Genomic DNA, 27966 nt, shown 5'->3' on the forward strand with positions numbered 1-27966 from the left:
TCATTTGTTAATAATTAGAAAGTCATTCAAATTCAAATCAAAATTCCACTTCCCACTTGCTGACTCTACTTCTTTCATCAGTAACAATGTGAAACTGAACCACACTGTTCATATAATTTGGTTTTTTTGACCCCAAGATGAACTGCCAATCACATTTGCACCTTAACTATTGTCCACCCCAAGAGATCATCAGACTTTGCACTCGTCTTTTTTCTGTGATTAACCCCATTCATTTATCTGTTGTTACCTCGTGATGTGACCTTTCTAGCATATTGTGACTGGTCTCTACTCTACCTTCCATAAACTTGCTGTCAGCCACACTTCTGCCCAAATCTTAATTAGCCTCAAGTTCTGTGCTTACTGATCGAAATTGTCTCCTATTCAAGCAAAGTCTTGATTAATCCTTGTTTTCAAATCTCTCACCTTGATTATTTATATCTTTGTAATGTCCTCCAGCCCTTCAACCTTCTGGAATATTGTGCTCTTCTGATCTGATGTGCATTTCCAATTATTATTGCTTCTGTGGATTCTTTCACCATTCCCCCCACCTTTTCTCTCACTCACTTGCTCTCTGGATCTTTTCCCCCTGCTTCCTCCCAACCCTGTCTCTCTCGCCCCCTCTCACTCCCTCCCCCTATCTACCCCACTCTGTCTCCCTACCCACCAACCCCCCCTCTCTCTCCGCTCTTTCTTCCCTCCCCTCCCCCCCCCCCCCCCCCCCCCCCCCCGCCAACATCTGTCTCTGTGCCCACCTCTCTCACCCCCACTTCTCCTCCCTTCATTGATTTTGCAGAGGTACCAAATAGTTAAATCTGAGGGACATTCAAGTTAACTATTCTACTTTTTAAAAACAGGGATGGTATTTCGAGGCACTAAATATTTTTCTAAAAGCGTTATACATAAAACATGGTTTTATTTTAGGCCCTTATTTATAAATATTTAAGTTGTATATTGAAAGTCTGCTTAGCATTGCAATTTGTCAAAGTCGTCCCCAAGGTAGCAAGCCAGTGAGCAGCTGAAAGGGAATGTCAATCATAATATATTTAGAGCAGTATTCCTGCACGTAAATCAGCACTTAGTGGGACTTGACCATCTGCTTCTTGCTATTGTCAGAACGAAAATCAGTCTGACCCAGCACTTGAAAGTTTCAAATCAGTTATGTGAATTTTATTCTGATCAGTGTCTTAATTATTCCTGAAAACTGTTGCTTCTTAGCATTGACACATTCTCTGCCAAATTCAAAAGATTACTAACTGGTTGCCATACACAAGAATGCATCACACATCATTTCCTATATTCGAATCAGTTGGCTAGGTTACTTTCCAGAAGCTGAGGCAATAATAAAATATTTGTGTGATTTTAGGCTGGGGCATAGATTTTGCAGTAGCTAGCATTTAAACTCCATATGTATTTGGCCTGAATTTGAACAACCACCAAACCAAAATCAGGCGAAACAGAAGGTGTCTTTTGTTTCATTGCACACTACAATACCAACCCAAATCAATTTGCTGAATCTATAAGTCCACATGTCTGTTCTCTAAACAAAACATGAATGACATCAATATTTTTTCATTATGTATTTCATTTTATCAGTTGTCTTTATTTGAAGCCCATGAAATCTAACAAATTTTCAAGGTAGTTCAATAATTAGTGAGATAGGAAGGGAAGGCTTTAAGTTTGTTGTTGGAATGGGATTTCTCAAGGTTTGCCAGAGGTGGTTTTGTTGATGGAAACGGGAAGAGAGAATGAGGTGCATGCATGAAAGAATGAGTTTCTGGGATTTAGGAAAAGGAAAATTTTAAATGTACAGGTATTTTTAGTCCACCTGTGCATGTATGTTGTGACAATCCTCTGGAGTTGATGGAACTTTAACTGGGTTCTTCTGGCCCAGAGGTAAGACAATATTATTGCGCTACAAGGACCTGAAGTTTGAACGTGTACCATAACTTTTATAATCTCAGAATGTCTGAGTGTGCTTAGCAACTTAAGTACTTTCAAAGTATTGTCTTGACTGTGATAACATAGAAATCAGTAGTCTGTTTGTAGTCTGGAATCTCCTGCAGTAAAATGAGTTCAAATTAAATCATCTTAGTTTTAGTTATGATTGTTAACCAATAAATATTGGCCAGAACATAAGCGAGGGCTCTCCTGTTGTTCTTTGCATAGTGCGAAGAGATGTTAACTCTTATCTGAAATAAAACTAATGAGGTCTTGGTTTGATGATCATATGGAAGATGCATCCCCTTGTAAGTGCCACAGGCTCAGTGCTGCATATAGATGTCTGTGTCTGGAGTGGATGTTTAATATGTGAACTATCTCAATTGAGAGTGATATCAATAATAAACGTTGCCACCTGAGGAGCACTGTCTTGGTCGTTCTAGGGTTACAGAGCCTTATCGGGGGTTTAATGACCCAGGGTTTGATAGTGATACAGTGGATTTCTTGGAGATTTTATGACATTGGAAAAATGTTTGGAGTTTAGTAGCAAAGTGGCATCCTATGGTTGGCAGCAGGAAGAGCAAATCCATTGACAGTGAGGGGAGCTTGAGAATTTTGTAGTTGGGTTGTAGAAATGAAAGCAAAATACACAGTAATGTAAGAATTTTAAAAGAAGTGTCTTCAGTTTTCACTCTCCAGCAAGCACATTCTTGAAATATTGTTTCCCTGAAGTCTCACAGTTGAAAGTATCTTAGATTTCTATCTATAAACAAAAGAGACTACAAGTCTCCAAATTTTGAGTCTCTGAAATTTCTACTTAGGATTCTTGAATTACTCTTTTGCCTTTCAGGTGATTTGGTCAACTATTTTGAAATATAAAGATGTCAGTTGATTTGCCCCTCCAATGATAAATGCATTTCTTGCCACTGTTCTCCATTCCAAAAGTTGTAAAACCGCATGAATGTCCTTAATTATCCATAAGTTCTGTATAGTACAAAGACAATTAAACTTGCTCAAACTAGAAATTATGGGATTCTGTTTATCACAGAAATTTACACCACAAAAAGGCCATTAAGTCTATCTACAGTGGTTGACATTGTGCAATTTGGTATTACTTAAGGCAGAGGATATTGTACCTTTTATGGAAAATGTATAATTTTCAATGACATCATCTTCCACAAGACAATTTAAGAATAGAGATTGATACATTTATTTAAAGTTAGTGCGTTAAGGGATATGGAAACAAGATTGGTAAATAAGGTTAAGGAACAGATTGACAGTGATGTCATTGAATTGTAGGCTAGGTTTAAGGGACTGCATAGCCTATAGTTGTTTCAGTTTATATTATAGGGAAGCGTGATTTAAGTTGAATTTGACACTCTAGTGCAGACATAATGAAATGTGCAAAAGTGGTTGGATATTTATCTGCTAAATATTTCATATTAATTGTTATAGATCTGGGCAGATTGAAGAGGAAAAGTGTTTTCCAATTATTCCATTAATATACTCCATTCAAGCTCTTACTAGTTGACTGTTGATATTTCTCGTGTTAAAAATGGGTTTTCATTCTATTCGCTGTTTGTTTATTCACAGTGTCTATTAGTTGTGATTTGTCTGGTTTATAAAAGATTCAACCAGTTAATTGCAGGTTAACATACATTTGTCTTCTAAAGTAATGGATAAGAAATGCAAACATGTAAGTTCCTCTGCAGATAGATTAAAGAGCTGCAAATAAAGTCCTATTTCCTATAATGCTAATTGCAGTTTCTTTGTCTATATTGAGATATAAGTCCCAAAATTACATTTCCTGTATTTCTCTGAATGATCTTCAGCATATGTTGATGTTAGGGTGCCCAAAGTTATATCATTTCCTGAGATCATATGCTGTATGTATTTTTAAAAAAACTTGAGTAACATTCCACTACATTATTATTAGCCTAGTTTTGAAGTTTCCTATTAATTGGGAATCTTGTGACAAATCATTGGCAGTAGCTAAATTCTGTTACTGTTTTTCTTAATGCACATTGAATGGGTACATTCCATAAATTCTTCATTACGTTGACCACTGTTCAATTTTCCTGCTGTTTAATTCACTGGTCCAAGTTAATGGGACTGTATTATCCTGAGTTGAAAAGAGGTGAAGTGTACAAAGTTCTTTATAGGGCTTAGAACCATAACCACTTATGGCACAATTGTACCTTTTGGCCCATCATTCCCTTGCTATCTTCTTGCAGACCAATCCAATCAGTCCCAATTCCCTGCTCGGTTCTCTTAGCCCATTTGGAAATCTGGAAATTTTTTACTCCTTCTGGCGTCATAGTGTAGATGTTCTTCCCATCTAAAGATTGTATAACTTGGACTGAAATGAGGAAAATCTGTTCACCCAGATGGTTGTAAATCTTTAGAGTTATTTACCTCTGAGGATTACATATGGTTAGCTGTTGAGTATATACAAGACAGAATTATAGAATTTTAGACAAAGAGGAAATCAGGAGAAATATGTTTAGGGTAGGAAATTGGAATAAAGTAGAAGATCATTCATGATCTTATCGAATAACTGAGCAGACTTGAGGCTACATGGCCTAATTTTGTTATTTCTTATGGTCTCATGACTCATTTATTTGTTGATTAGAAATATAGCTTACTGTCATCAAAAGGCCATCTTTAAAGCTTTTTTAAACATTTGTTTTTACACTGTTTGCTAATGTTCATTGTTTTGCTACCAATTCATTAATTTTCCACTGCTTCTATGTACATTCTAAATTTGGTTGTACCGGGATGCAACCATAGTCTCACTAAAGATTCTGAACAAGCTACAAATGGTATTTAGCCCCTGCATAATCTGCTTTAGTTGACAGCGGGGGAGTTGCAAAATGTTGGGTATAGTTCTTGCAAATGCCAATGCATGCACAACTTTGTATTTAAATGGAAGGAGAATGTGTTGGTGAATTCCAAATATAACTGCAAAAATTATATTCTGGGGAATGGATATATTTGAGCTCGACATGCAGTTGTAAAAGTTGCCTTGTATTTCAATGGTAAGAGTAGATTGTTGAGTTTCAAAGAAATGGAAAGAAGCTTTTGGGTTCTACTCATGGGGGGCTTATTGCTACATTCAAAATGAGTACATGAACTGTCATTGTATTTTAATGGGAGAGAATTGGCCTCCTTATTAAAACCAGTAGAGTGCAAATTTGAACATTTATTTTGGGGACACTGTCTTGCCAAATCTAGCTGGACTACATAAAGCACCACAAATAAGTTCCTCCTCATCTATAAAACTGTTTCCAATGCCAGGATCAACCTGCCTAAAATAGTCCCAGACTTCTCATCTCCATTATGAAGTGTTGTCTTAAATCCTTCTCCCCCACCCTCTGAGGTACAGTAAATCCTCTGTATCTGCAAAAAACAAATTACAAGTTTGTCTATTTGTGCCAAAAAATAAGTCTCAACAAAAATCCACATCCGCAGGTAAAATAACTAGCTCTGCACTCATGAATTTCATCATTCATGAGGATTCTCAGGAATGGAATCCTCGCAGATATGGAGGAATTGAGAGCGTGGTGCTGAAAAAAAAACAGCAGGTCAGGCAGCATCCAAGGAGCAGGAGAATAGACATTTTGGAAATAAGCCCTTCATCATCTCTGACCTCCAGCATCTGCAGTCCTCACTTTCTCCCAGATATGGAGGAATGTCTGGACTCATGCACCCGTTGGCTCCAAAATTGAAACTGTCTAGTCAGTTATCCCTGACACTTTGTTTATCCCACCCAACCCAAATTAAACTTTCCCTCAATGTTGCCCTAGCCCTGAACTCTGCTATCTTCCTTCAAGTTCTCTCCAAGCTCATCCTGATTATGCAATTCACCTCCTCCTTCAACTCTATTCTCACCTGATTCTTCACTAACCAACTATTTACCTGATGTTAATGGTTCCCTTGTACGGTATTGTATCCTTATTCTTCACTTTTTCATCAGAAAATGCCCTCCTTCATTTTGTTTGTAAACTGTTTCCTAACTCATAACATCACTGTTCTCAAAGTGCCCTGAATGTGTTACTACCCTCTAATATTGCAACTACATTGCCTGCAACTGTATTTAGGAATCCTTTCATTCTGATTCCCACCAGTGCCACCGTACTAAAATAGCTCTCATATATTTGTTGCAAATGACATTTTTTTGACTTGTTGACCATATCATCCTCCTTCAGTACTCCCTTTGTTGTCCACATATGGTTCCATTTCTATCTATTCAGTTATAGCCATGAAATCACATTCAAAATTGGATTCTTATTCCTACTTCTGCCTTGTGTCTGCTAACTAACTTTGCTCCAGGTCTGGCAAACCCTGAGATTCAAAATTCCACCCAGATTTTTAGATTCCCTTATAACTTCACCCCTTCATTCCTGTAAAATCAATGCCTATCCAATTCTAGACTCTTGAGCTTATTGGACTTTATTTTCACCACCATTAGCGATTATGCCTTCAGCTGCCTAGGCTGTGAACTCTACATTTCCTCGCTAAATCTTTCTGCACTACATCATCTCCTTTAGGGCATTCCTTAAAACCTACATGACTCGTCAAGCTCTTATTCACATGTCATAACATGTGTTTGAAAAAAAATTCCTTCTGATAATCAGTCTTTTGGCGGGCTTTCGTAAGTTAAAACGTCTACAAAATACAAGTAGTTGATGTACTGAAAAAAGCTGAGTGTGCTGTTTCGTAATTCATTAAACTGAGCACATTGTGTATTAGAAAAACACTTCAGAATTGCTATTATACACTAAAGTAAACTTTGAAAAGCAGCAGTGTGCAACAACAAAAACAGAAATTGCTGGAAAAGCTTAGGTTTGGCAGCATCTGTGGAGAGAAAGCCAAGTTAATGTTTTGAGCCAAGTTAATGATTAGAGCCCAGTGGACCTTCAGAAGCAATTTTAGGTAGGAAACATTGGTAGATAGGCTAATGGAGATGGAGCCCAGATGGAGAGGGAAGCATTTGGACAAACAAAAGAAGGGTAGCAGTCAACATGGGATAATGGGTAGCTGTTAATGAGGACAATTAATGGCTGACAACAACTCATTTGTGGAGTCAGTCTATGGTCTGACAAGGCCTAGTGAGTGGGAGTTGGTATGAGGACATGGGAAAAGGTGCTAAAGCCCTCAAATTAATAGTCCGGAAGACTGCAGGATTCCCAAGCAAAATATGAGGTGCTGTTTTTCCATCTTGCATTGAGCTTCACTGGAGCACTACAGTAAGCCAAAGACACGGATATTGGTTAGGAAACAGTATATTAAAGTGGCAAGCAACTAGAGGCTCAGGGTCATCTTTGCAGACAGAACATTGGTGTTGTATGAAACGGTCACCCAGCTACCCTTCATCTCCCCAGTGTAACCAAGAGCACTATGTGAGCAGCAAATACAGTAGATTGGATTGACTAAAGTGGGTGGCACAGTGGTTAGTACTGCTGCCTCACAGTACCAGAGACCCGGGTTCAATTCCGGGTGGAGTTTGCACATTCTCCCCAAGTCTGTGTGGGTTTCCTCTGGGTGCTGGCTGTGGCATCCTGCCGGAGGTCGCAGAAATAATGCCAATGATTCATCAGATGTGGATTCTGGAGGGATGGTTGATGAGGATGTTGGGAACCCTATTGCTGTAATGGAAGGGAAGGTGGGTGAGGGCAGAAATGAGAGAGATGGGTCAGATATAGTTGAGGGCCCTATTGACCAGGCTTGTGGAAAATTCCCAATTGAAGAAGGAGATCGACATTTTGGAGTCAAATTTGGCATCACCAGAACAGATGCGGCAGAGACTGAGCATTTAGGAGAATGGTATAGAATCTTTACCGGAATCAGGATGTGAGGATGTATAGTCAAGGTAACTGTGGGAAATTGGTGGCTTGAATTTGTGGCCAGCTTACCCCAGAAATGAAAACCGATGTCAAGGAAGAGAAAGGAGGACTCAGAAATGGACATGGTGAAGGTGAGAGCAGGGTGGAAATTGGAAGCGAAATCAATAAACGTTTGCAATTCTGGAGAAGAGAGGGAACCAGCGCTGATGTCATCAATATACTGGCGAAAGTGTTGTGGATTGGGGCCAGAGTAGGACTGGAACAAGGAATGTTCCACATACCCCACATAGACTGGCAAAACTGGGGCCCAACTGGGTCTCCAAAGCCACTCCTTTGACCTGAAGAAAGTTGGGGGAATTAAATGAGCAGTTATTCAGTGAGGACAAAATTGGCCAGGCAGAGGAGGGTAATGGAGGCTGGGGATGATTCAAGCCCCAGGAAGAACTGGACAACCCTGAGACCATCCTGATGGGGGATAGATGTGCAAAGAGATTGCATGTCCATGGTGGATTGTGCAAACTAGAAATTCTGAAACTGACATAAAGCGCCTGGAGTATTACGGATATAAGCAGGAATGGACTGGACAAGTGGAAGAAAATTGTTTCTGCCTGCCCCTCTCTCTCAGAACCCATGAGTCTGCACTGGCAGGTGTTTTGTTTGGATCTTGGGAAGGAGGTAGAAGCGGGCTATATTGGGTTGGCAGACTGAGAGCTTGGAGGCAGTTGAGCGTAGATTTCTAGATGAAATGAGTTTAGTGACAGTTGTGGACACAATAGCATAGTATTCCATTATGGCATCATGGTCTTTGGGGAGTGGCTGTGGAAGAGGGGGTGTCTGAGAGTTGGCACTCAGCCTCCACGATGCAAAGATTAGTGTGCCAACAAATAACAGCACTACCCTTGTCAGAAGGCTTGATTACAAAGTCAGGGTTGGATCTGAGAGTATGGAGTGCACTCAGTTCGGTGGAGGGGGCGGGTTAGTTGGAATGGATAAGGGAGCAGAGAAATTGAAGCAACAATTGTCATATGGACAGTTCTCAAACAGATCAAGTGGAGGTAACAGGCCAGGTGTAGAGAAAAATGTTGGAGGCAGGTGAAGGGATCTGTGGAACAAAGTGGACTCTTGTCCAAAGAAATGAGCATGAAAGGTGACAGAACAAGAGTTCAACATCATGGTGGGAGCTCAGAGGGATAAAACTAAGACCTTTGCAAAGTACAGAATGTTCAGCTTCAGAGAGCAGAAGATCAGAAGGGACACAAATGGAGGTGGAGCTTGGAGAGAGAATGGAGTCAAATGGAAGAGGAGTGGAGGAAGGTTCAAGAGGGGAATGGGTGTCTCTAAGTTGTTGCATCTTGCGTTTCTTAATGCCTGAAAGGAAAAGCTAACCAGAAAAGCTGTACGGCAACTCATTTTTCGGAATCCTGGCTTGTGTTAACCCTGTGGTATGAATTAAGAGGTCTTGAATTGTCAAGGAAATATGTTGGTTTATGACTTCACACTTCAATGTTAGTGTGTATCGGGTTGCCTCAACCTAACTTTCTGTGGGTTTTTTTCAGCGAAGATGTCAAGAAAACTAAGCTTGCCGACTGAACTGAAGCCTGACTTGGGTAAGTGTGAACACTGACGTGCCACCTGGTGTTAAAGTGATCTTTGTGCTACTATTTGTATGTAACTGAAAATCAAAACTTAGTGGTACATGTTGATCCACCAGTCTATGCTGATAGCACTTGAAGTTTGAATGAACCTTGTTTTTGTGGTATTGCTGTTACTATAGTAATATTAAGTTCTGTTCACTGGTCTGTCTATATGCACCAACCTTTGTAATTATTCAAGAATGAGATTGAGGAAGAGAGTAGGCGCCCATCATGCTATAGTGAGTTCAACAAATGAGAAGTTGACTTTTTTTTTTGTTTAGCCATAACATTATTTGTCTGAAAAAGCATGCAATCAAAACTATGGCACTTCCTCACAAACCTTGGACTTCCACCACTCAAAGATGAGAGCAGCAGTTACATGGAAACTCAATCACATCTGAATTCTGCTCCAAGGTGCCTGTGTCATCCCAATATGGACAAATATTTTCGATCCTCAACTATTGCTGAATCAAGATTTTGGAACCAACTACTTAATAGTTTTATGGGAATGTTTTCCCGACATGGTGTTTAGCAGGTCATTAAAGAGAAGATAGGTTACAAAGGGATTTAGATATGTGAAATGAATGGTCAGTGATCTGGCAAATAGCATGTAATGTGAAATGTCAATTTTGACAAACAATAAGGAAGCTTGTCAAAACATTGAAAGATTGCAGAACTTCTGATCAGTCTGGGGTCCTAGTTTGAGTCTCTAAGGGTCCATCTGCAGATAAAGGAGGTAATTAGGAAAGCTAATAAAAGTTATTGTTTGTAAGGGGAACCAGGTGGGAAAAGAAAGGTTACACTTCATTTATGCAGGGGATTGATGGACCACATCTAGAGAACAGTGTACAGTATTAGTCTCTCTATTAAAGGAAGTATGTAAATGTGTTGGATGCAGTTCAGAGAGGTTTACTAGACTAATAATTGGATTGTTTGATATTAGGGAAAATTGGGAAGGTTAGGCTCTGCTTGTATCCATTGGAAAATAGTACACTATGTGGTGACTTGTTTGAAACACACAAATCCTGAGACGTGTTGACAGTGGATGTGGAAAGGATGTTTCCCCTCGGGGTTATCATTTAAAAACAAGGGGTAGCTCATTTAAAATGGGTGAGAATGCTTTTACAAAGTCATGTGTCTTCAGAATCTCAAAAGGAAGTGGAGACAGAGCCTTTGCATACTTTTAAGGTGGATCGTTACATTCTTGATGAGTGAAGGGATGAAAGTTCATTGGAACTGAACAGACATGGAGTAATCAGATTGGCCATGAAATTATGAATGTTTGCGCAGGCTTCAGGGCCACTGTGGATTTTTTTTTTCTTCTTCATAATTCATATGTCATTACATATGTATTAGGCCTGCTACACTCTGCTTTAAGGGAAGGTGGTGATGTCACCTCATCAGCAATGCAGAATGCCTGACAATTGTTCTGACTCCTTAACCATTTGTAAGATAAGACACAAGCAGAATTAGGCCATTTGACTTGTCATGTCTGATCCACCATTCAATCACGGTTGATATGTTTCTGAATCCCATTCTTCTGCCTACTCTCCATAACTATTGGTTCCCTACCAATCAAGAACCTATCTATCTCTGTCTTAAATACACTTAATGACTTGGCCTCCACAGTCTTCTGCAGCAATGAGTTCCACTGATTTGCCACCCTCTGGCTGAAGAAATTCCTCCTCATCTCCATTCTAAAGAGTTGTTTCTTCACTGAGGCTGTGGTCTTGTGTCCTAGTCTGTGCTCATGAAAACATCTCCACATCCATTCTGCCCTGTCCTCTTAGTATTCTATAAGTTTCAATCAGGTTCTCTCTTCCCCCCCCCCCCCCCCCCGCCCCGCACAATCAAGCACAGACCTAGAGACCTCAACCACGCCACATATGACAGGCCCTTTATCCTTGGGATCATTCTTGTAAACCTTCTCTGGATTCCCTCCAACACACCCCATTCTTCCTCAGCTGCGGGATTGCTTTCAGTATTCCAAATGCAGTCTGACCAGAATCTTACACAGCCTCAGCAGACATTTCTGCTCTTATAATCTAGCCCACTTGAAATGAATGCTAACATTGCATTTGCCTTCCTAACTGCCAACTGAACTTGCATGTTTAGCTTAATAGAACCCTGACTAGGACTCCCAAGCCCCTTTGTGCTTCAGATTTCCAAAGTCTTTCCCTGTTTAGAAAATAGTCCATGCCTCTACTCTGCCTACCAAAGTGCAAAACCTCACACTTACCACATTATACATCATCTGCCACTTGTTTGCCCACTCACCTAGCTGGGGCCTTCTGCAGCCTTCCTATTTCCTATTTCTTCAACATTACCTGTCACTCATCTGTCTTTGTAATCTGCAAACTTAGCATCGATGCCCTCGGTTCATTTGAGCCAGCACGGACCCATGCAGAACTCCACTGGTCATCGGCTGCCATCCTGAAAAAGACCCCATTATCCCTGTTCTCTGCCTTCTCCCAGCTAGCCAGTGCCTTGCCCCTAACACCACGGGTTCTTATTTTATCTCAGCCTGCTATGCAGGACCTTGTGAAAGGCCTTCTGGAATTCCGGACAGATCGCATCCACTGCTTTCCTTTATCTAATTTGCTTGTTTGCCTCTTTGAAGAATTCCATGGGTTTCTCATACATGACCTCCCCTGAACAAACTCAGCTATAATTTACTTCTTGCACTTCCAAGATAAACTTTCTGTAATCAATATAAGCAACAGTTTTAATTAATAGCGCATAAATTTGGCTATTTTACTATTCCAGGATGTGAAGCCAAGTTCACAGCCCTGGATGTTGAATGCTTCCTCCTCCATCAGAAGCCTGTGTTATTACTGCTGTTTAGTAATTTCTTCCCATATGTTGCCAGGTCTATTTCTATTCACAGCCTGTAATGCTTTATAAAATACTTTTTTATGGAGTGCTATAGCAGCTGCTGTATTTCTCAGTCCTGCTCTTAATCAAGCCTATTTAACAGCAACTGCAGATTGTTGAATTTTTGATTAAGCATGAAGCTTTTGTGGAGTTCCACATCATCATCTAATGTCAACTGAACTTTTGGTTATCTAGCTCTGACCTGTGTCCAAGATTTGCACTTCTCAATAGCTAAATTATGAAACCATGTTGATATCAGATCTGTACATTCAAAACCTATGGCCACGAAGATTACAAAGTCGGGGCACAGCTGAGTACACGGAATGTGGATCATGATTTGACTTGACTTGATGTACTTACTGTTCACCTTTATTCCAGTGAAGACAGTTGAATGTTGTGAGCTTGAAAACTCCTCCTTCATTTAAAAGCAAAATATTCTACTCTGCCTTCACAAGGAGACTGTCCCATGCATGTTCCTGGCCAATTGGGGACATAGCACCAAAGCATTTCATGGGTGATGGTGAATCAGCATCTTCTGTTTTCAACCACCACCAGGAGTTAATATCACCCCTCTATTGACCTGTTACGTTGACCTACCAACTTTGTGATCCTACCCATAGAGGATTTTGGCTACTTCACACTTTTCACTCCTGTATATTTGATAGGTCCCAATTTTCCGATGACCAGATAATTCTTTCTACAGTGTAGATGGGCATTATGCGTCAGGAGACTGTGGGGAAATCGCTTGGTAAATTTAGGTTTTAACTGGCAATTCACCTGTGCCTAGAATGCTCTGAAAATATCCATTTAAATCAGAGAATTTGAGGGTTCAACTGCAATTAAGTTATCCAGGAAACATTACACAATTAAGTCCTGGCCTAACACCTGACTGCTCAACTTACACCTCCTCCAGATCCCTTGCATCCCCCCTCTCCTTGGATCATGATGCCATCTTCTCCCTTACCTGCAAGAGCCAACATACACCCCTCTTCCTTGGAACTTAATATACCCCACCTCCCTTTATCACCAGATCTGATGCCCACTCCTACCAGGATCCAGAACCTCCCCCTCTACCTGCCAGAATCAACCAGCCCTCAACACTGAGTTGCTTGCTTGGCATGCGTGTACACTAGCAACCTGCTACCCTACCCATCTGGCACCCCAATTTCACTTCACTTGAACACTTAGTCACTTTGACAGCTGCTTTGAAATAGTATGTTCTGTATTGGACATTGAAATGACGCAATTTGACAACTACTGTGAAAAAAGCAGCATAATGTGCCTTTCAACGAATGTGCTCATCTATGAGGACATAGTTGTATTAAAGGTACACTTCGTATTTCTGCAGGACCCATGATGGGGTTCTCCTGGCAGAAATCTAGAGCTCTTTCTTACTGTATGAAATGAAGGAACAGAGCTGCAAGCTAACAATGTTTATCACTCCTTGAAATGTCAGTCCCATGGTCACCAGATATTATGAAGTGCTTTACCTCTAGATATTTTGGAAATTGTTATTTTGTCAGGAGATGAGGCAACCCTTCTGTGCACAAGGTCCCATAGATACCAATGAGATATCAACAGATTCATCTGTTTTAAACATACTGCCTCAAAACTTCTGATCACTATTCAAACAGATCTGCCCAGGTCTCTGACAGCTCTATTACAGCCTGTTGTGTCAGCTTAGACACAGTGTAAGGGAGGTGAGACTATGCCCACTGTGATATCAGAGGACCAGGAGCTTCCCTTCAGGGTAGCAGCAACCCAGCATAAGGATTTTAATTTGAGGGTAATTGTCATGAAACTATTGTGGATATTTTTAGACATTAGTTTCTTTTGAGAATTTTAACAATGTTTTTATTGATTGCAGTGAAAGGATGGAGTAGTACTTTGGTACGGTGGCTAAGGAGGCAAATGTGAGCATTTGGGGTAGGTCATGAAGATGGGGTTGTGGGGTAGGTAAGAGGAGCTGAGACAGTGGGGAGTTGGGAAGGGTTAATTTTTTTATTGAAAACCCTTTTTAAATCTTCTACAAAACATCTATTCACAAAAAACAAAGAATAACACCATCAAAATAGAAAAATAGAGGCAGTACAACAAAGCCATGACACAATACTATTATTAATGAATGACCTACTATTCTATCAGAACAAATATATCCACTTAAACTAAACTACAAACATATTAAATAAATACTAGCTTAAACTAAATTCAAATAACTGAAGTAATATCTCACTAGTTTATTCTATCTCACTCTTCACACTTCCACTGAAACCTCCCGGCCTCCTCCTGGGGCCTCGTACTGATTCCCACAGCTATACCAAGGCCCTAATTAATATTGTTGGTAAGTCTGCATCAATGTAATTTAAAAAGGGCCACCATGTCTGGTAAAACTGCTCCGTTTTGTGGTGCACCATATTTGTGAGGTAGTCTTGGGGCAGATGCTCCATCACCAGCCTACACCACCCCATAAGACCTGGTGGTTTTTCTGACGTCCAATTCAGCTGACTGTTCTTCCTTGCACAATGGGTAAGAATGTTGCGCAGTGTCTTCCCGTGTTCCCCCAGGATGTCCTTTAGCTCCCTTACAAAGCACTCCAGTATCTCTGGATCTTACAACATGACCAGTAGCAGTGTGTGTGTGTGTGTGTGCCTATACTAATTTTACATTTGGAGCATCCTGGTGACGCTCCTCTTTTGAACGTAGCTAGCCTCTCTGGCGCCATATGAGCCCTGTGTAAGATCGTCAATTGCATGGCCTGCGCTCTGTTACATACTGATGTTTTCCTTGTATTTTCCTTGCATTTCCCCATACTGAAATTTTCCTTGCATTTCCCCATGTATCTTCCCATACCTCCAATGGAATATCCTCTCCTAACTCTCGATTCCACGTTCTACAGAGTTGTTTCATGTCCCTTAGGGCACAACCTTTCTATAAATGATATAAAGTACTGAGTGAAAGAGCACCTCTACACCGGATACTCTTCTCTCCACATCTAATTTGTAACACTGGACTAGGAGCTCTGTATATAGTCCCTTATCTGAAAGTATCGGAAAAGGTCCCTATTAGACAATCCATATTTCTGACTTAACTGGCTAAATGACATCAGGACCTTCCCCTCGAATAAATCTCTGAAAGGAGATTCCCTTATTCTCCCATGCCTTAAAACCAGAGACCATTGCCCTAGGTTTAAATCCTTGGGCTCCCACCAAAGGGTTAAATGACGAAGTCTTAGACTAGTTGCCCTCGTCTTGTCCCATTATCCTCCAGGCTGTCACCGTATTTTAAATAATTGGGCTCTTACACTGCTGGGTCACAGATTTCATCTAATCCATATTTAATAAATTAAAGGACATCTCGAGTGCAAGGCTTCAATATCAAACCAGATTGACTCCAAATTCCCCCGTACCCAGTCACCAACGTATGTTAACAGGGCACTTATTTGATATTTCTTCAAATCTGGAAGATCCACCCCTCCCTTACCTTGCGAAAGCTGCAATTTAGTGAATTTAATTAGAGGGCGCTTGTGGCACCAAATAAAGGACCTTACCCAACCATTGAGCCTCCGTAATACTCGTCTGGGTAACAACAACAGGACCATTCTCATGGGGTACAACAGGCGGGTAAAAACATTTATTTTAATCAGGGCTATTCGACCCAACCATGATAACGGTAACCCCTCACACCACTGCAAATCCTGTTTTATCCCCTCTCGTACTTGTACGTGGTTAGCTTTACACAGCTGGCGAAAGGAAGAGATAGTAAAAATTGCCAAATACAAAAAAACCTTTTGATGACCATCGAAACGGGAACTGCATTTCACCTTTGAGATTAGGCACCTCCACTAATCCCCCTACTGGCATGGCTTCCGATTTTGTAAAATTGATCCGTAACTGGAGAAACTGCCGTATGAATTAATTGTTTGAATCAGTCTAGGAACAGACTTCTCCAGATTGGCCAAAATCAAAAGGACATCGTCAGTATATAGGGTGATCTTATGCTTCCCACCCTTGGCGCTACTATTTCAGGATCCCTACTGATGGCGATTGAGCAGTTAGTCAAAGCTAAGGTAAATAACAGCAGTGATAGAGGACACCTCTGTCGACTACCTCTCCCAATGTTAAAGTTATCTGATGTAGTACCGTTCGTAATGACTGCCACCGTAGGATCATTATATGATACTGCCACCCATCTGGCAAAGGAGCCCCCCAAACCAAAGCGCTCAAGGACCCCCAAATAGATATGGCCATTCTATCTGATCAAATGCCTTTTCTGCATCTGGGGTCACCACCAAACCCGGAATCACTCTTTGCTGGCGTACCTGCACTACGTTCAGTTCCGTCCTGACGTTGTTGGAGCAGCTACGGCCCTTAACAAAACCTGTCTGGTTTTCTTTTATAATATGGGGCAGGAACTTGTCCAACTTCAGAGCCAGCGTCTTGGATAGAATTTTAAAATCTACATTCAACAGCGAAATTGGTCTGTGTGAAGCACATTCTTCAGGGTCTTTCCCCTTCTTTAAAATGGAAGATATTAGCCTTCCAAAGAGAAAAAAGCAGACAATCCTGTGCATATGAATAGTTATACATCCCCAGAAGTGGCTCCACTGACATGTTTATGAATTCCTTACAGAATTCAGTTGGGAATCCATCTGGCCCCGTTGCTTTGCCACCCTGGAGATGCCTTATTGCTTCCTGCAGTTCCTGTACAGTTATAGGTGCATTCAAAAGGAAAGCCTGTTCTGTGTTTATATTGGGGAGGTCCAGATTTTCAAAAAAGGACTGCATTCCCATTGTACCGTGTTCACCCCCTTCGGACTGATATAGCTCTGCAAAGTATTCTCTGCAAAGTATTAACATTGATCATCTTCAACTCACAGGTAGTCGTACCAGCCTTCTCCCTAGCAGATGTAATAGATTGGGAAAACTTTTTCCTCCTAGTCAAATAAGCCGGATATCTACCTGGCTTGTCTCCAGATTCAAACTGTCTTTGTTTGGCAAAGGAGATCTCTTTTTTTTTTTTAGCCACTTGCGTGTGCAATGAGGTGAGAGCAGCCCAGAGAGCTGTGACCCACTGCAGCTTAACTAGTGACTGCCTATTATTTTTTTGAGTTACCTTCAGCCAACCCTCCAACATCCATTGCTGCTCCTCCCTCTAGGAATAATTAATTTAATAATTACCCAGATGTTAGAGCAGGTTCTAATCCCCATAGCCTATTGAAGGATAATTATTAAACATGTCAGAGCCCTCTGAAGTCTCCATTTCTATCTGAGTTGTAGACTACTTTGGCAGTAACTACCTGTCAGAAGTTTGAATTCTATGGATTCAGCTGCTTTAGGACTCTCACGTGATCCCAACACAGATCTCCAATCTCTGCTTAAGCAAGAGTGATCTTCCACAGTGAGAAGATTTGGCACATTGAGAGATGGAATTAGTCCGGGCTCAGAAGAAAATACCGCTTTTCTTCAAAGTAATCCACAAGTGAAAGGGCAAATGGGATCGTGGTTTAACTTCCCATCTAAAAGCCACCTCATTACTACACTAATTCTGCTGTTCATGATCTTCAGAATTGAACCCACAACTTTTTTTGACTTGCATGCAGTAAAGCCTCTCTATCTGCAAAAATCATGAATTCTGAATTCGCCTATCCATGCTTTTAAAAGAAAAGGTAGTGACAAAATTCAGCATCCGCAGGTAAAACTCGCACATCTGCGATTTTTAACCTACTTTTAACTGAGTTCAGCACTCTCAGATTTCATCATTCCTGGGGGTTCTCACAAATGGAACCCTTCTGCATATGGAGGATTGACTGTACTACCCACAAAGCTGGCAGTGTTCTTCCTTTATAGTCACCCCATTTGACCTCTTTCACTGCCTGTAAATTGTCAGGCTGCTTATTCAGTCTAATGCTGATGAATAGAAATTTCCTCTAACATGATTATTGAAAGGTCATTGTTTTCAGTCCCTACCACAAACTTTGTCTAGCCAGCAACTCCATTCCTCTCTCTGGCATTTCCTAAGGATGAATCTAAGAACTACTGACTGCATTTGCACTATTTTAAGTTTGCTTATTTCTATTACAGTAATCCAATTCCACCCTGTCTTGAGTTATGTGCCACTGAAACCCTCATCTGTGTATTTGGTACTTCTACACTGAATTATCCCAACACCCCTTTGGCTGACTAGCTATGTTCTACTTCTCATAATCTTGAACTCATCCAAAACTCTGCCCATGTTCTAACTCGCACCAAGCCTTTCATACAAATTGTCCTGTTTTTGCAAGTTGACATTGGACTCTGACTAAGCAGTCTTGAATTTAAAATTTTTCAACCTTTGTATGCAAACCCATCCCTGACTTTATCCTTCCTCTCTTTATTCTCTCGCACACCTCCGATACCCCTATGGGGTTCTGATTCACGTCTCCTTACCAGTTCCATTGCTGTACTTTATGTTGGTTTATTTCTCTTTATGATATAGTGTCATTTCCTTGATCAATCTTAAGCAAATCACCAAGTTTCATCGAGCTCATTTCTCATTGCATGTAATGAACAAGGAGAGTCTAATTTTATATTACTGCTGTGTTTACTTAACTGCAGTGGCCTTCTGGTGTGGCTTATGCACAGGCCTTCAGTTTTCCTTTTTGTTTCATTTTTTTTGTATTCTAAATACTCTGGTTAAATGTTACCAGTTGTTTCATCTAGGATTAGCTATCTCTTCTGTGACATATTTAGTAATTGTCCAGCTTAGTCTGTTCTCCTGTAGAAAAGTAGTAATCTTAACCTTACAGGAATCCAATTTTATTTATCAGACAAGAGATCTCTATGCTGGAATAACTTTACCAGTTGGGCATTAGACACCTATAGGCATTACTTTGGAGTTGTGACAAGTAGGTAGAAACGAATGATGTAGGAAATTAGGTTGGGAAAAGTAGGTCAATTCAGATCAAAATATTGAAGTTGAAATGCTGAATAATGTTGTTAAATGCCAAATTCAGAAGCACCTGAACTCAAGTATACATGTATTCATTTCCCATGTTATCATGTTGGAGGGTATGGGTGGGCTTGTGCTATGGACTTGACCGTAATTTATTATGTATTTGTAGTATCTGGCAAGATAGTTAATTTGAACATATTTTTGACAATGTATGAACAAGACAACATTTTTATCTGAAACAAGACATTTATTTCAAGAGGACAAACAACACATGACTATAGATGCAAGAACAGAAAGTATTGATTATATTTACATGAAACAACATCTGTATAGGGAGGAAACGAGTCATGAGTGTGGCACTGGAAAAGCACAGCAGGTCAGGCAGCATTTGAGGAGCAGGAGAATTGGCGTTTGTGGACTGGGAGGGGGAGTTGAAGTGTTCAGCCGCAGGGCAGTGGAATTGGTTGGTGCAGGTGTCCTGGAGATGTTCTCTGAAGCTGTCTGCGAATAGGCGTCCTGCCTCTCTAATGTAGAGGAGACCGCATCAGCAGCAACGTACACTGTAAATGATGTATGGAAGTGCGGTTAAAACTTTGGGTGTGGAAGGTTCCTTTGGGGCCTTGGACGGAGGTGAGGGGGGAGGTGAGACCGCCAAGGACGTGCAAGTTCTGGGCCACCTCCTGTCCTCCCTGTCCATCTTTCTTCCCACTTATCCACTCCACCCTCCTCTCCGACCTATCACCATTACCCCTACGTCCATCTACCTATTGCACTCTCAGCTACCTTCCCCCTCAACCCCACCCCCATCCCATTTATCTCACCGCTGCCTTGGCTAACAGCCTCATCCCTGATGAAGGGCTTTTACCCAAAATGTCTATACTCAGATGCTGCTTGACCTGCTGTGCTTTTCCTGTGCCCCACACTCGACTCTAATCTCCAGCATCTGCAGTCCTCGCTTTCGTCTAGGGAGGAAACAACCCTATTCTTCCTTTTCTATTCAGATGCTGTCCACCTTTGAATGTTTCTACATCTTCTCTTTAGGTTGTGAATTGTCAGCCAATCAGTGTTAATCTACTGAAGTACAAAAGCATTGGGTTTTAAAGTAGCTTCAAGATAAAAGTATAAATTCAATGGGAAAACCAATGCTTTAGACTACATGATTGTATAGATATCAGTTTTCTCTTTAATTTGTGTTCCTGCAGATGCCCTGTTGGCAAAATGAAAAGCTTTGATTGATGTATCTTTTTTCAAGTTCTGTATTAGCAAATATCTATAAAAATATAATCAAATGAATAAGATTTCCATACTTTGATATATTTCTTTGGTATAACTGCAAGACAGTTGTGTCGCGTGACACTGGTGAACTCATAATTTTGACACCGTTAAGCTTCATGCCTAGTTTAAGATTTTTGAGTCACTATTCATTCTCTCTATGATATCTCTATGTGCATTATGAAGAGAAGAGGCTACAACATTTACAGCTTTTATATCACAGGAAAGAATTACCAAACCTGTAGGATTGTAATTTTTATAAATTGAGAGGCCATTCTTGTGTCATCGAAATCCAAAACATTGGCTATCTGTCCAACATACTGATAAGATAGAAATCTGTCCAGTTATACAGTAACTATACAAACTAAGTGAGACATGACTGGGCAAATTTTTAGGTAAATTTCCATCAGAATTATAAGGGTAGAATGTAGGAAGAAGAATTACAAAATGTTTTGGTTTTAAGTTCAGATGGTTGGAGCAAGAGCAAACAACAGTGCCTTTGACGTGGGTATGCATGAACATAACTCGTTCAAAATACTATATTGTCTCTATTTGGGGAAATGTAGCAAATCCATTACTTCATATACTATCATGAAGACGTATTTTCCGCTTTGAATGAAATATTATCGGTGTGATTTCTAAAACGTTGGAGAACTTCACTTGATATACATTGGAAATGCACAAATATCCAGCTCAGATCACAAGGAAATCTTTTGTTTACCACCAAATTCACTTATTGTGCAACTAGATATTGAGCAGTGCAGCCGTGGCATGGCATTAGAGATCAGCACTGTTGTATCCTAATCAATACTGAAATTTAGCCTTCCCACATCCTCATGAAATTTAGTGTTGTGTCTTATGACTACTGTAGAATGATAACTGATTAATGGACTGACATTAATTACTTGTATTGACTAGCAACTTCAAAGCTTTAATGCTCTGACAGCAAAGAAAATACAAGGTTCTTAAGGAAGGGTTGTTTCTAACTCTGAAGTGGAAAATGATGTTCAAGTAGCACTGAATGACAAATACGTTGTTTTTCTTATAGAACTGTTTTGACTGTTCTGTCCTCAGTGTTTTTAAAAAAAAGCAGATCAGAATGCTAACCTTCAGAGAATGAAAGTTGGTGACATTAAAGTTCATACTTAAGTTCACAAATAAGCTTTTGGAGCTTACATTAGTTTTGCACCAATCTGCAATCTGAGGTAAGATCGCCAAAAGGGCAAAGTCACATTTTGTTCCAAGAGTTATTGTCAACATAATTCCCTAGATTTGTAATGGTTGATAATTGAAAATATCACTATCTGAAGAAAACGTTATGGTATCTTTGCAAAGGGACTCTGGTAACTATGCAGTGGATATACTGGTAATTCCTTTTTCACCACTGCATAGGGTTTCATGAAAGAAAAATCTGCAATATTTACAACTGAAGTGTAAACTTATTTCACATGTTCAGGCAGTGGCTCATCATTTAAAGTTATAGCACTGACCTCCATTCTTCACTCTCTGCCAATGACAGAGCTTGCATTTAGGTCAAAGACCAGAGACCAACGCCTTAATCTCCTGCTTGAAGGAACAGAGCAGCTTAAAAAAAATATTTGGAGTATGACTTCTCTATGCGCACATTTTTTTAGTAAGGCTCTGCTGAAAAACTTGATAATGGGATTAAGGTTTTAAATCTATCTTTGATCATGCATGTTTTCTTTATTTTAATTTTCTGTCACCAATGGATTCTTCTGCAAAATCTCCGGTAATTTTCCGATTTAATATCCGGTTGAGTCTCACCTAAATTATTGCTCGGCTGCATTGTAACACCATGTACTAAAACATCTATGAAATGAAATATGTTGATTTTTCCCTTCTACAGTGTGTAACTGGAAGCATACCACACATTTGCAGCTTTTCAAATATACAGTCAGATCTCCCTAATCCATGTTTAACTAGGGAGACCACAAACAATTTAATAATACAAGTCCACACCGTTATTTCTTTCATTGTTAACTTGCACAGTTATACTTCTTGATCTGAATTGATGGGGATCAATAGCCATAAACTTCAGGATGCTGAAAATCATCCAGCTAGGAAGGTGGTAATACTGAGACAGGAGAAATGGTGGCAATGTGATATACCAGAACCACCACAGTTCAGATGCCTTTGATGTGGGTATGAATGCTCACAACTCTTTCTAAGTATTGTGTCTATTTGAGAAAAGATTTATATTGTTTGCTTCCAGTATGAAAGCTACTGTTGTCATTGTCATAGTCAATGAACAGTCCCAGCATGCATGAATGAAGCACCTGCGAGCATAAAGCAGTTAGAACAAGTGATGTTGGGCATCTGCTTGCAATTGGAAAAATACTACAGCTTTGAGAGGCTATTTTGGCACAGTTCCTACACTCTATATACTCTCGGTCATCTTTCAGAGTAGAAATAGAGACCGCCAATATTTAATAATTAACATCTTAATGATGCAATTCCACACATAAAAGGGAATTGATATACCTTTATATTTCATGGAACTGAGTTTAATGTAGTCCTTTTACTTGACTTGGGCAAAGTTTGAAAAAGAAACTTGTACAGTGACTAAAGTTATGAAAATATATGCAATGCCTTCAAATTTAAGTGAAATAGATCCAAGCAAATCAAGTGAAGAAATGAGGATGAGAAGCAAAATTTCTGTAGTCCAACTTCAGCAGCCTTTCATGACTAAATTTATATCCCACTGGTCCTTGCTTTGTGCCATCAGGTTTTCCCAGTACATGTGGATTAGCTGATCTGACTATTAACTTTCTATATCAACAAATCAACTAAATGAGAACAAATTCTATATCAATGTCCACAGATAGTCTGTGCGCTATCTGATTTGTGCTTTGGTCTGTTTTTAATGAAATCTTTTACTTCTCGTGTTTTAATAATAGATGTGAAAGACAACTCTTTCAGCCGTTCCCGGAGTTCAAGTGTTACCAGCATCGACAAGGAGTCCCGAGAGGCAATCACAGCTCTTCACTTCTGCGAGACGTATACCCGAAAGGCAGACACATGTACATCCCCATGTTTATGGGTTGGGACTACACTTGGCACTGTACTGGTCATAGTGCTGAATCTGCCACCTGGAGGAGATCAGAGACTTACTCAGCCGGTCATAGTGTCTCCCAGTGGTAAGAGCATTTGTGCAGTCGCCGTCTTCCTTCATGTGTTAGACCCTGTCACACAAAAGAATTGAAGAGCCTAATGCTCTGAAGTCTTGTCTCGGGACATTTTAATGTGTTAACTACTTTGGGCTGCATCTTTATTTGGCTAAGCATAAGCTGCACAAATTTTTCCTGAAGGGATTTTCAGCATGAGGCCCAACAGGATTTCTTGCCATACCTTACCAAGTATGTCTTATTAATTGCCAACACCACTCCGAGGTCCCTCAGGTCCAATTCTATTCCCATCTTAGCCTGCACCATTCCCAGATGAACTTGCCATTGAACAGATATCTGCCAAAAGAGCAGCGTCCTTGGCCCATGTCATCTTTGAAAACAGTTGTGCAGCCAGAGAAGCACTTTCAGACTGGAGCTGCCATGCGTTTCCTGACTTTTGCCCTGGACATGGCTTTACGTTCAGGGTCCTGAAGATCCTTTTGGATGGGGTGCTACAGACAGATTCTTTGCTCCATAATTAACAATGGAGGACATATCCCAAGACCATGCCAGCCTGATACAAGGTTAGCAACCCAAATGAGAGTGGTCTCAGCTATTTGAAGGAATGCCCAACAGTGTAGGAAGGACAATTTCCAGTACAATTGCCACCATTTTCTCTCCAATACCCCTTTCGCATTATCTCTGTTACTTCACTCACCTTCCACTAAGGTGCTCTCATTTATGGCTGCAACATCTTTCTCACATGCTCTGACTGATCTCAACCCTGACTCCACAAACCCTGCTTTGTCACTGACTCACTCACTCAGGACATCTCCCCACCTGTAACAAAAGTAACAGCTGTACCACCTGTTTTCATCTCCCAGAGTACTTGCCTCTGTTTCTCATTCCAAGAGGATAATAACCTCCAGTAAGACAGAAAGAGTCAAAACGAATGATGGGTTACCTGTCATTCCATTCTGCACACCTTAAGTGCAGAGCATCCTGACACTGACTGCCCAGCTAGATGACTAACTGTGTCCAAGTCGCTAGGCTGTTATCAGATGCTAGCTTTGACTTCCTGTTTCCGGAACCCCCGATCAAAGGCCATCTCCCTCGACTGCTGACAAGCTTCCTAGCTTTGTGTTTGTGCTAATTAGCATAGCAAGACAAAAGTAATATTGTAATTTTGGTCATTTTAAAAGTAAACATAGTTTTGGCTGGGGGCATAGCACAAAAAAGAAAAGTAATGCATGGCAGGGATGCTGTCAGCATCCAGGTAGGATCAAAGTAAATAAGTGGAGGTTGACTGACGAGGTGCCACTGTTTAAGAAGGGTGATAAAGACAAGCCAGGGAACTATAGACCAGTAAGTCAGACATCGGTGGTGAGCATGTTGTTGGAGGGAATCCTGAGGGACTGGATGTACATGTATTTGGAAAGGCATGGACTTATTAGGGATAGTCAACATGGCTTTGTGCGTGGGAAAGGTGCCTCACAGACTTGATTGAGTTTTTTTGAAGTAGTAACAAAGAGGATTGATGAGGGCAGAGCAGTAGATGCGATCTATATGGACTTCAGTAAGGCATTCGACAAGGTTCCCCATGGGAGACTGATTAGCAAGGTTAGATCTTACGGATTTAGGGTGAGAGGGGAAAGATATAAAAGGGACCTAAGGGGCAACTTTTTCACGCAGAGGGTGGTACATGTATGGAATGAACTGCCAGAGGAAGTGATGGAGGCTGGTACAATTGCAACATTTAAGAGGCATTTGGATGGGTATATGAATAGGAAGGGTTTGGAGGGATATGAGCTGGGTGCTGGCAGGTGGGACTGGATTGGGTTGGAATATCTGGTTGGCATGGACGGGTTGGACCGAAGGGTCTGATTCCATGCTGCACATCTCTATGACTCTATAACTGCTATAACAGTGCATGAAGAGCCTGGAGATACAGCATAGTCTACCCCAGGACCTAAGCGCATGTCCCAAGTGCAGTGTCATTGCTGCAACATTGAAATGATAATTGCCACTGCACCCAGAGGTGCAGCAATGAAGTGCATAAGGGTCCTGTATGTGGTTTGGATGTGTTCTTTGAGGGTTCTTGGAAGCTGGCACATATTGAATGCCAAAATCTCTAAATGTGAGGTGCATGGCCTATGCCCATGTAGCTTCCCCTGAGATGTTGGTGTTCAACATGGAGGCCCTTCAGTGCCAACAGTGAGCTGAAGTCACCCAAGTACCTGTTCTGACTTCCATGTCAGGAATCCTCAACATCTAGTTTATTCATGCATTTGTTTTGATAGGAAGCTGAAAATTATTGAGACAAGTTGTGCTATTGCAAAGGCATTTAATAAGCTAAAATCCCCTTTACAGAGGAACCTCAATTATCCGAATACCAATTATCTGAAAATCGGATTGTCAGAAGGAGATCTTGAGGTCCCGACAGAAACATTACCCCAAAGACATCTCCAACACTGACCGCGTCTTTTGTTTACAGTGGTAAAAAGTGCTGCCGAGAACAGTACTGGACTGATGGGAGTGCAGGCACTGTCTCTAAATGACTGACCTCTCACTCCCTCTCCCTCTCCCTCTCTCTCCCCACACCTTTCCCTGGAGTTCTACACAGGTGTGTACCCTAAACCCTCCCTCCTCCTCCCCAGATAATCTCTCTAATGTTGTCCTGTACTGGGCAAAAATGGAACCTGTCAAAAAGTTGCAATAAAAAGGTGTGTGAGAGAGATATGCACGCACTATTTAGAGACTCGCCCCAAAAAGGCAGTAGCAGCAGCAGGCGGCTTATTGGTGTCCTGTCCGGCTGCCCCTGAGAGGGGGCGAGGGTGGGAGCGAACGGGGGTCAAGTGGGAGGAGACGGGGGAGGGTGCAGGCAGGGGTAGGTGTTGGATGGGTTGGAGGGGGGTGGGGGGGGAGGGAGGTGGGGTGCTGTGTTGGGGAAGGGTGAGGGCTCACATGCATTGTGTTGCTGCTAATCTCCTGAACGGGAAGCAGACTTAATAGAAAACTCCAAGCCTTGGAGTAAAGACATTGAATCGATTAACTGAATAATCAATTATCCGAACGAAATAGTGGCCCACCCCCTTCTCGTTTGGATAATCGAGGTTCCTCTGTAATTGGCAACTCGTCACTGCCTAATGAAAAAATTGCCTTGCCATTCAGCAAATGCATAAAAGCTGTTGAGAGATGCTCCTGAGGTCAAGATCAGACTATCTGAGCTTCTCGTTTGATTCTGCCACAAATATCAGCAAAATCTAGCTCAGGTCCCTCTAAGATTCTGCTCTTTTTGACAATACATGTTACGAAAATGAGGTAAAGTAAAATGGGAAGGGTGGGTGGGGTGGCAACTTGTGTGGTGCATAAAAACTGGCATATAGCTATGATGTTGAATGACCTATTTCAAGGAAATATTGATTTTTTTTTAATGGCTGTGTACAACACTAAGTTTAAAGGGAAATTTGATAACCAGAACAGTTCATGGTATGTCAGTGTGGTCTGTTTGATGTTTTGTATAACTGTAGCATATCTCTATTTTTTTAGTTCTCTGGGTCTAAAGGCCAGCAAGGCATTAGCTGTATTTTTTGTACTGGTTCACAACATTGTAGTGATCTATCTTTGAGACTCCAAGACTATTTGGATCTTCACTGTTTCTAGCTTTTCATCATTTAGCGAGTTCCATGTTCTATGTTTTGTCGGTCCAAAGTGTATAACCTCCATTGACATTCAATTGCGAAAGTTCTATCCCATCACTCCAGTGTATCAATGCAATTGCTATCTGCACTGCTAAAGATGCCAGCTATCTTTATGCCACCAACAAATTTGAGTATAAATCACTAATGAATACAATGAATTGTTTCAGCCCCATCACAAAAGCTTCCAATTGAGTTAAATGTTTTATCTCCTGCCACTTAATTGTCCTTTATTGTTATACATTCTACAGGAACTATATTGAGACTAAAAGGTGCAATTTTGAGAATAGCATTTCTGGACACCACCGGAAGCCTCATCAATCCAGCACATGAACCCTGGAGAGAACCAAATGTGCAAGAAGAGAAGGATGACAAGGATAAATGTAGAAAACTGAGGCCAGTATCTGTGTCTCCCTCATCCTCTCAGGAGATAAATGAAACCCAGTACGCAGTGATATGTTCAGAAAAACAGGCAAAAGTTATCTCATTGCCATCCCAAAACTGTATTTATAAACACAACATAACTGAAACATCATTTGTTCTTCGTGCTGATATTGTGGGACTGAATGGGAGCATCTGTCTTGCATGCTTCTGTGCCAATGGACATATCATGACATTCAGGTAATTCACATTGTACTTAATCGTGAAT

At 40.8% G+C, this 27966-nt stretch overlaps 1 protein-coding gene across 6 annotated transcripts in view; it reads left to right on the forward strand.

The window, feature by feature from the left end:
* stxbp5a (syntaxin binding protein 5a (tomosyn)) overlaps positions 1-27966 on the forward strand; it is a 235196-nt gene that overhangs the window by 176924 nt on the left and 30306 nt on the right. For 3 of the 6 annotated variants that reach the window (XM_072581320.1, XM_072581323.1, XM_072581321.1), the window contains 4 exons: positions 9341-9391; positions 22014-22127; positions 23413-23652; positions 27569-27938. In XM_072581320.1, coding sequence (XP_072437421.1) covers positions 9341-9391; positions 22014-22127; positions 23413-23652; positions 27569-27938 — 775 coding nt within the window. The remainder of the gene's footprint in view (positions 1-9340; positions 9392-22013; positions 22128-23412; positions 23653-27568; positions 27939-27966) is intronic. The other 3 variants (XM_072581322.1, XM_072581324.1, XM_072581325.1) reach the window with 2 other exon arrangements.

The sequence above is a fragment of the Chiloscyllium punctatum genome, chromosome 11 (genome assembly GCF_047496795.1).
Source record: "Chiloscyllium punctatum isolate Juve2018m chromosome 11, sChiPun1.3, whole genome shotgun sequence".
Taxonomy (NCBI): domain Eukaryota; kingdom Metazoa; phylum Chordata; class Chondrichthyes; order Orectolobiformes; family Hemiscylliidae; genus Chiloscyllium; species Chiloscyllium punctatum.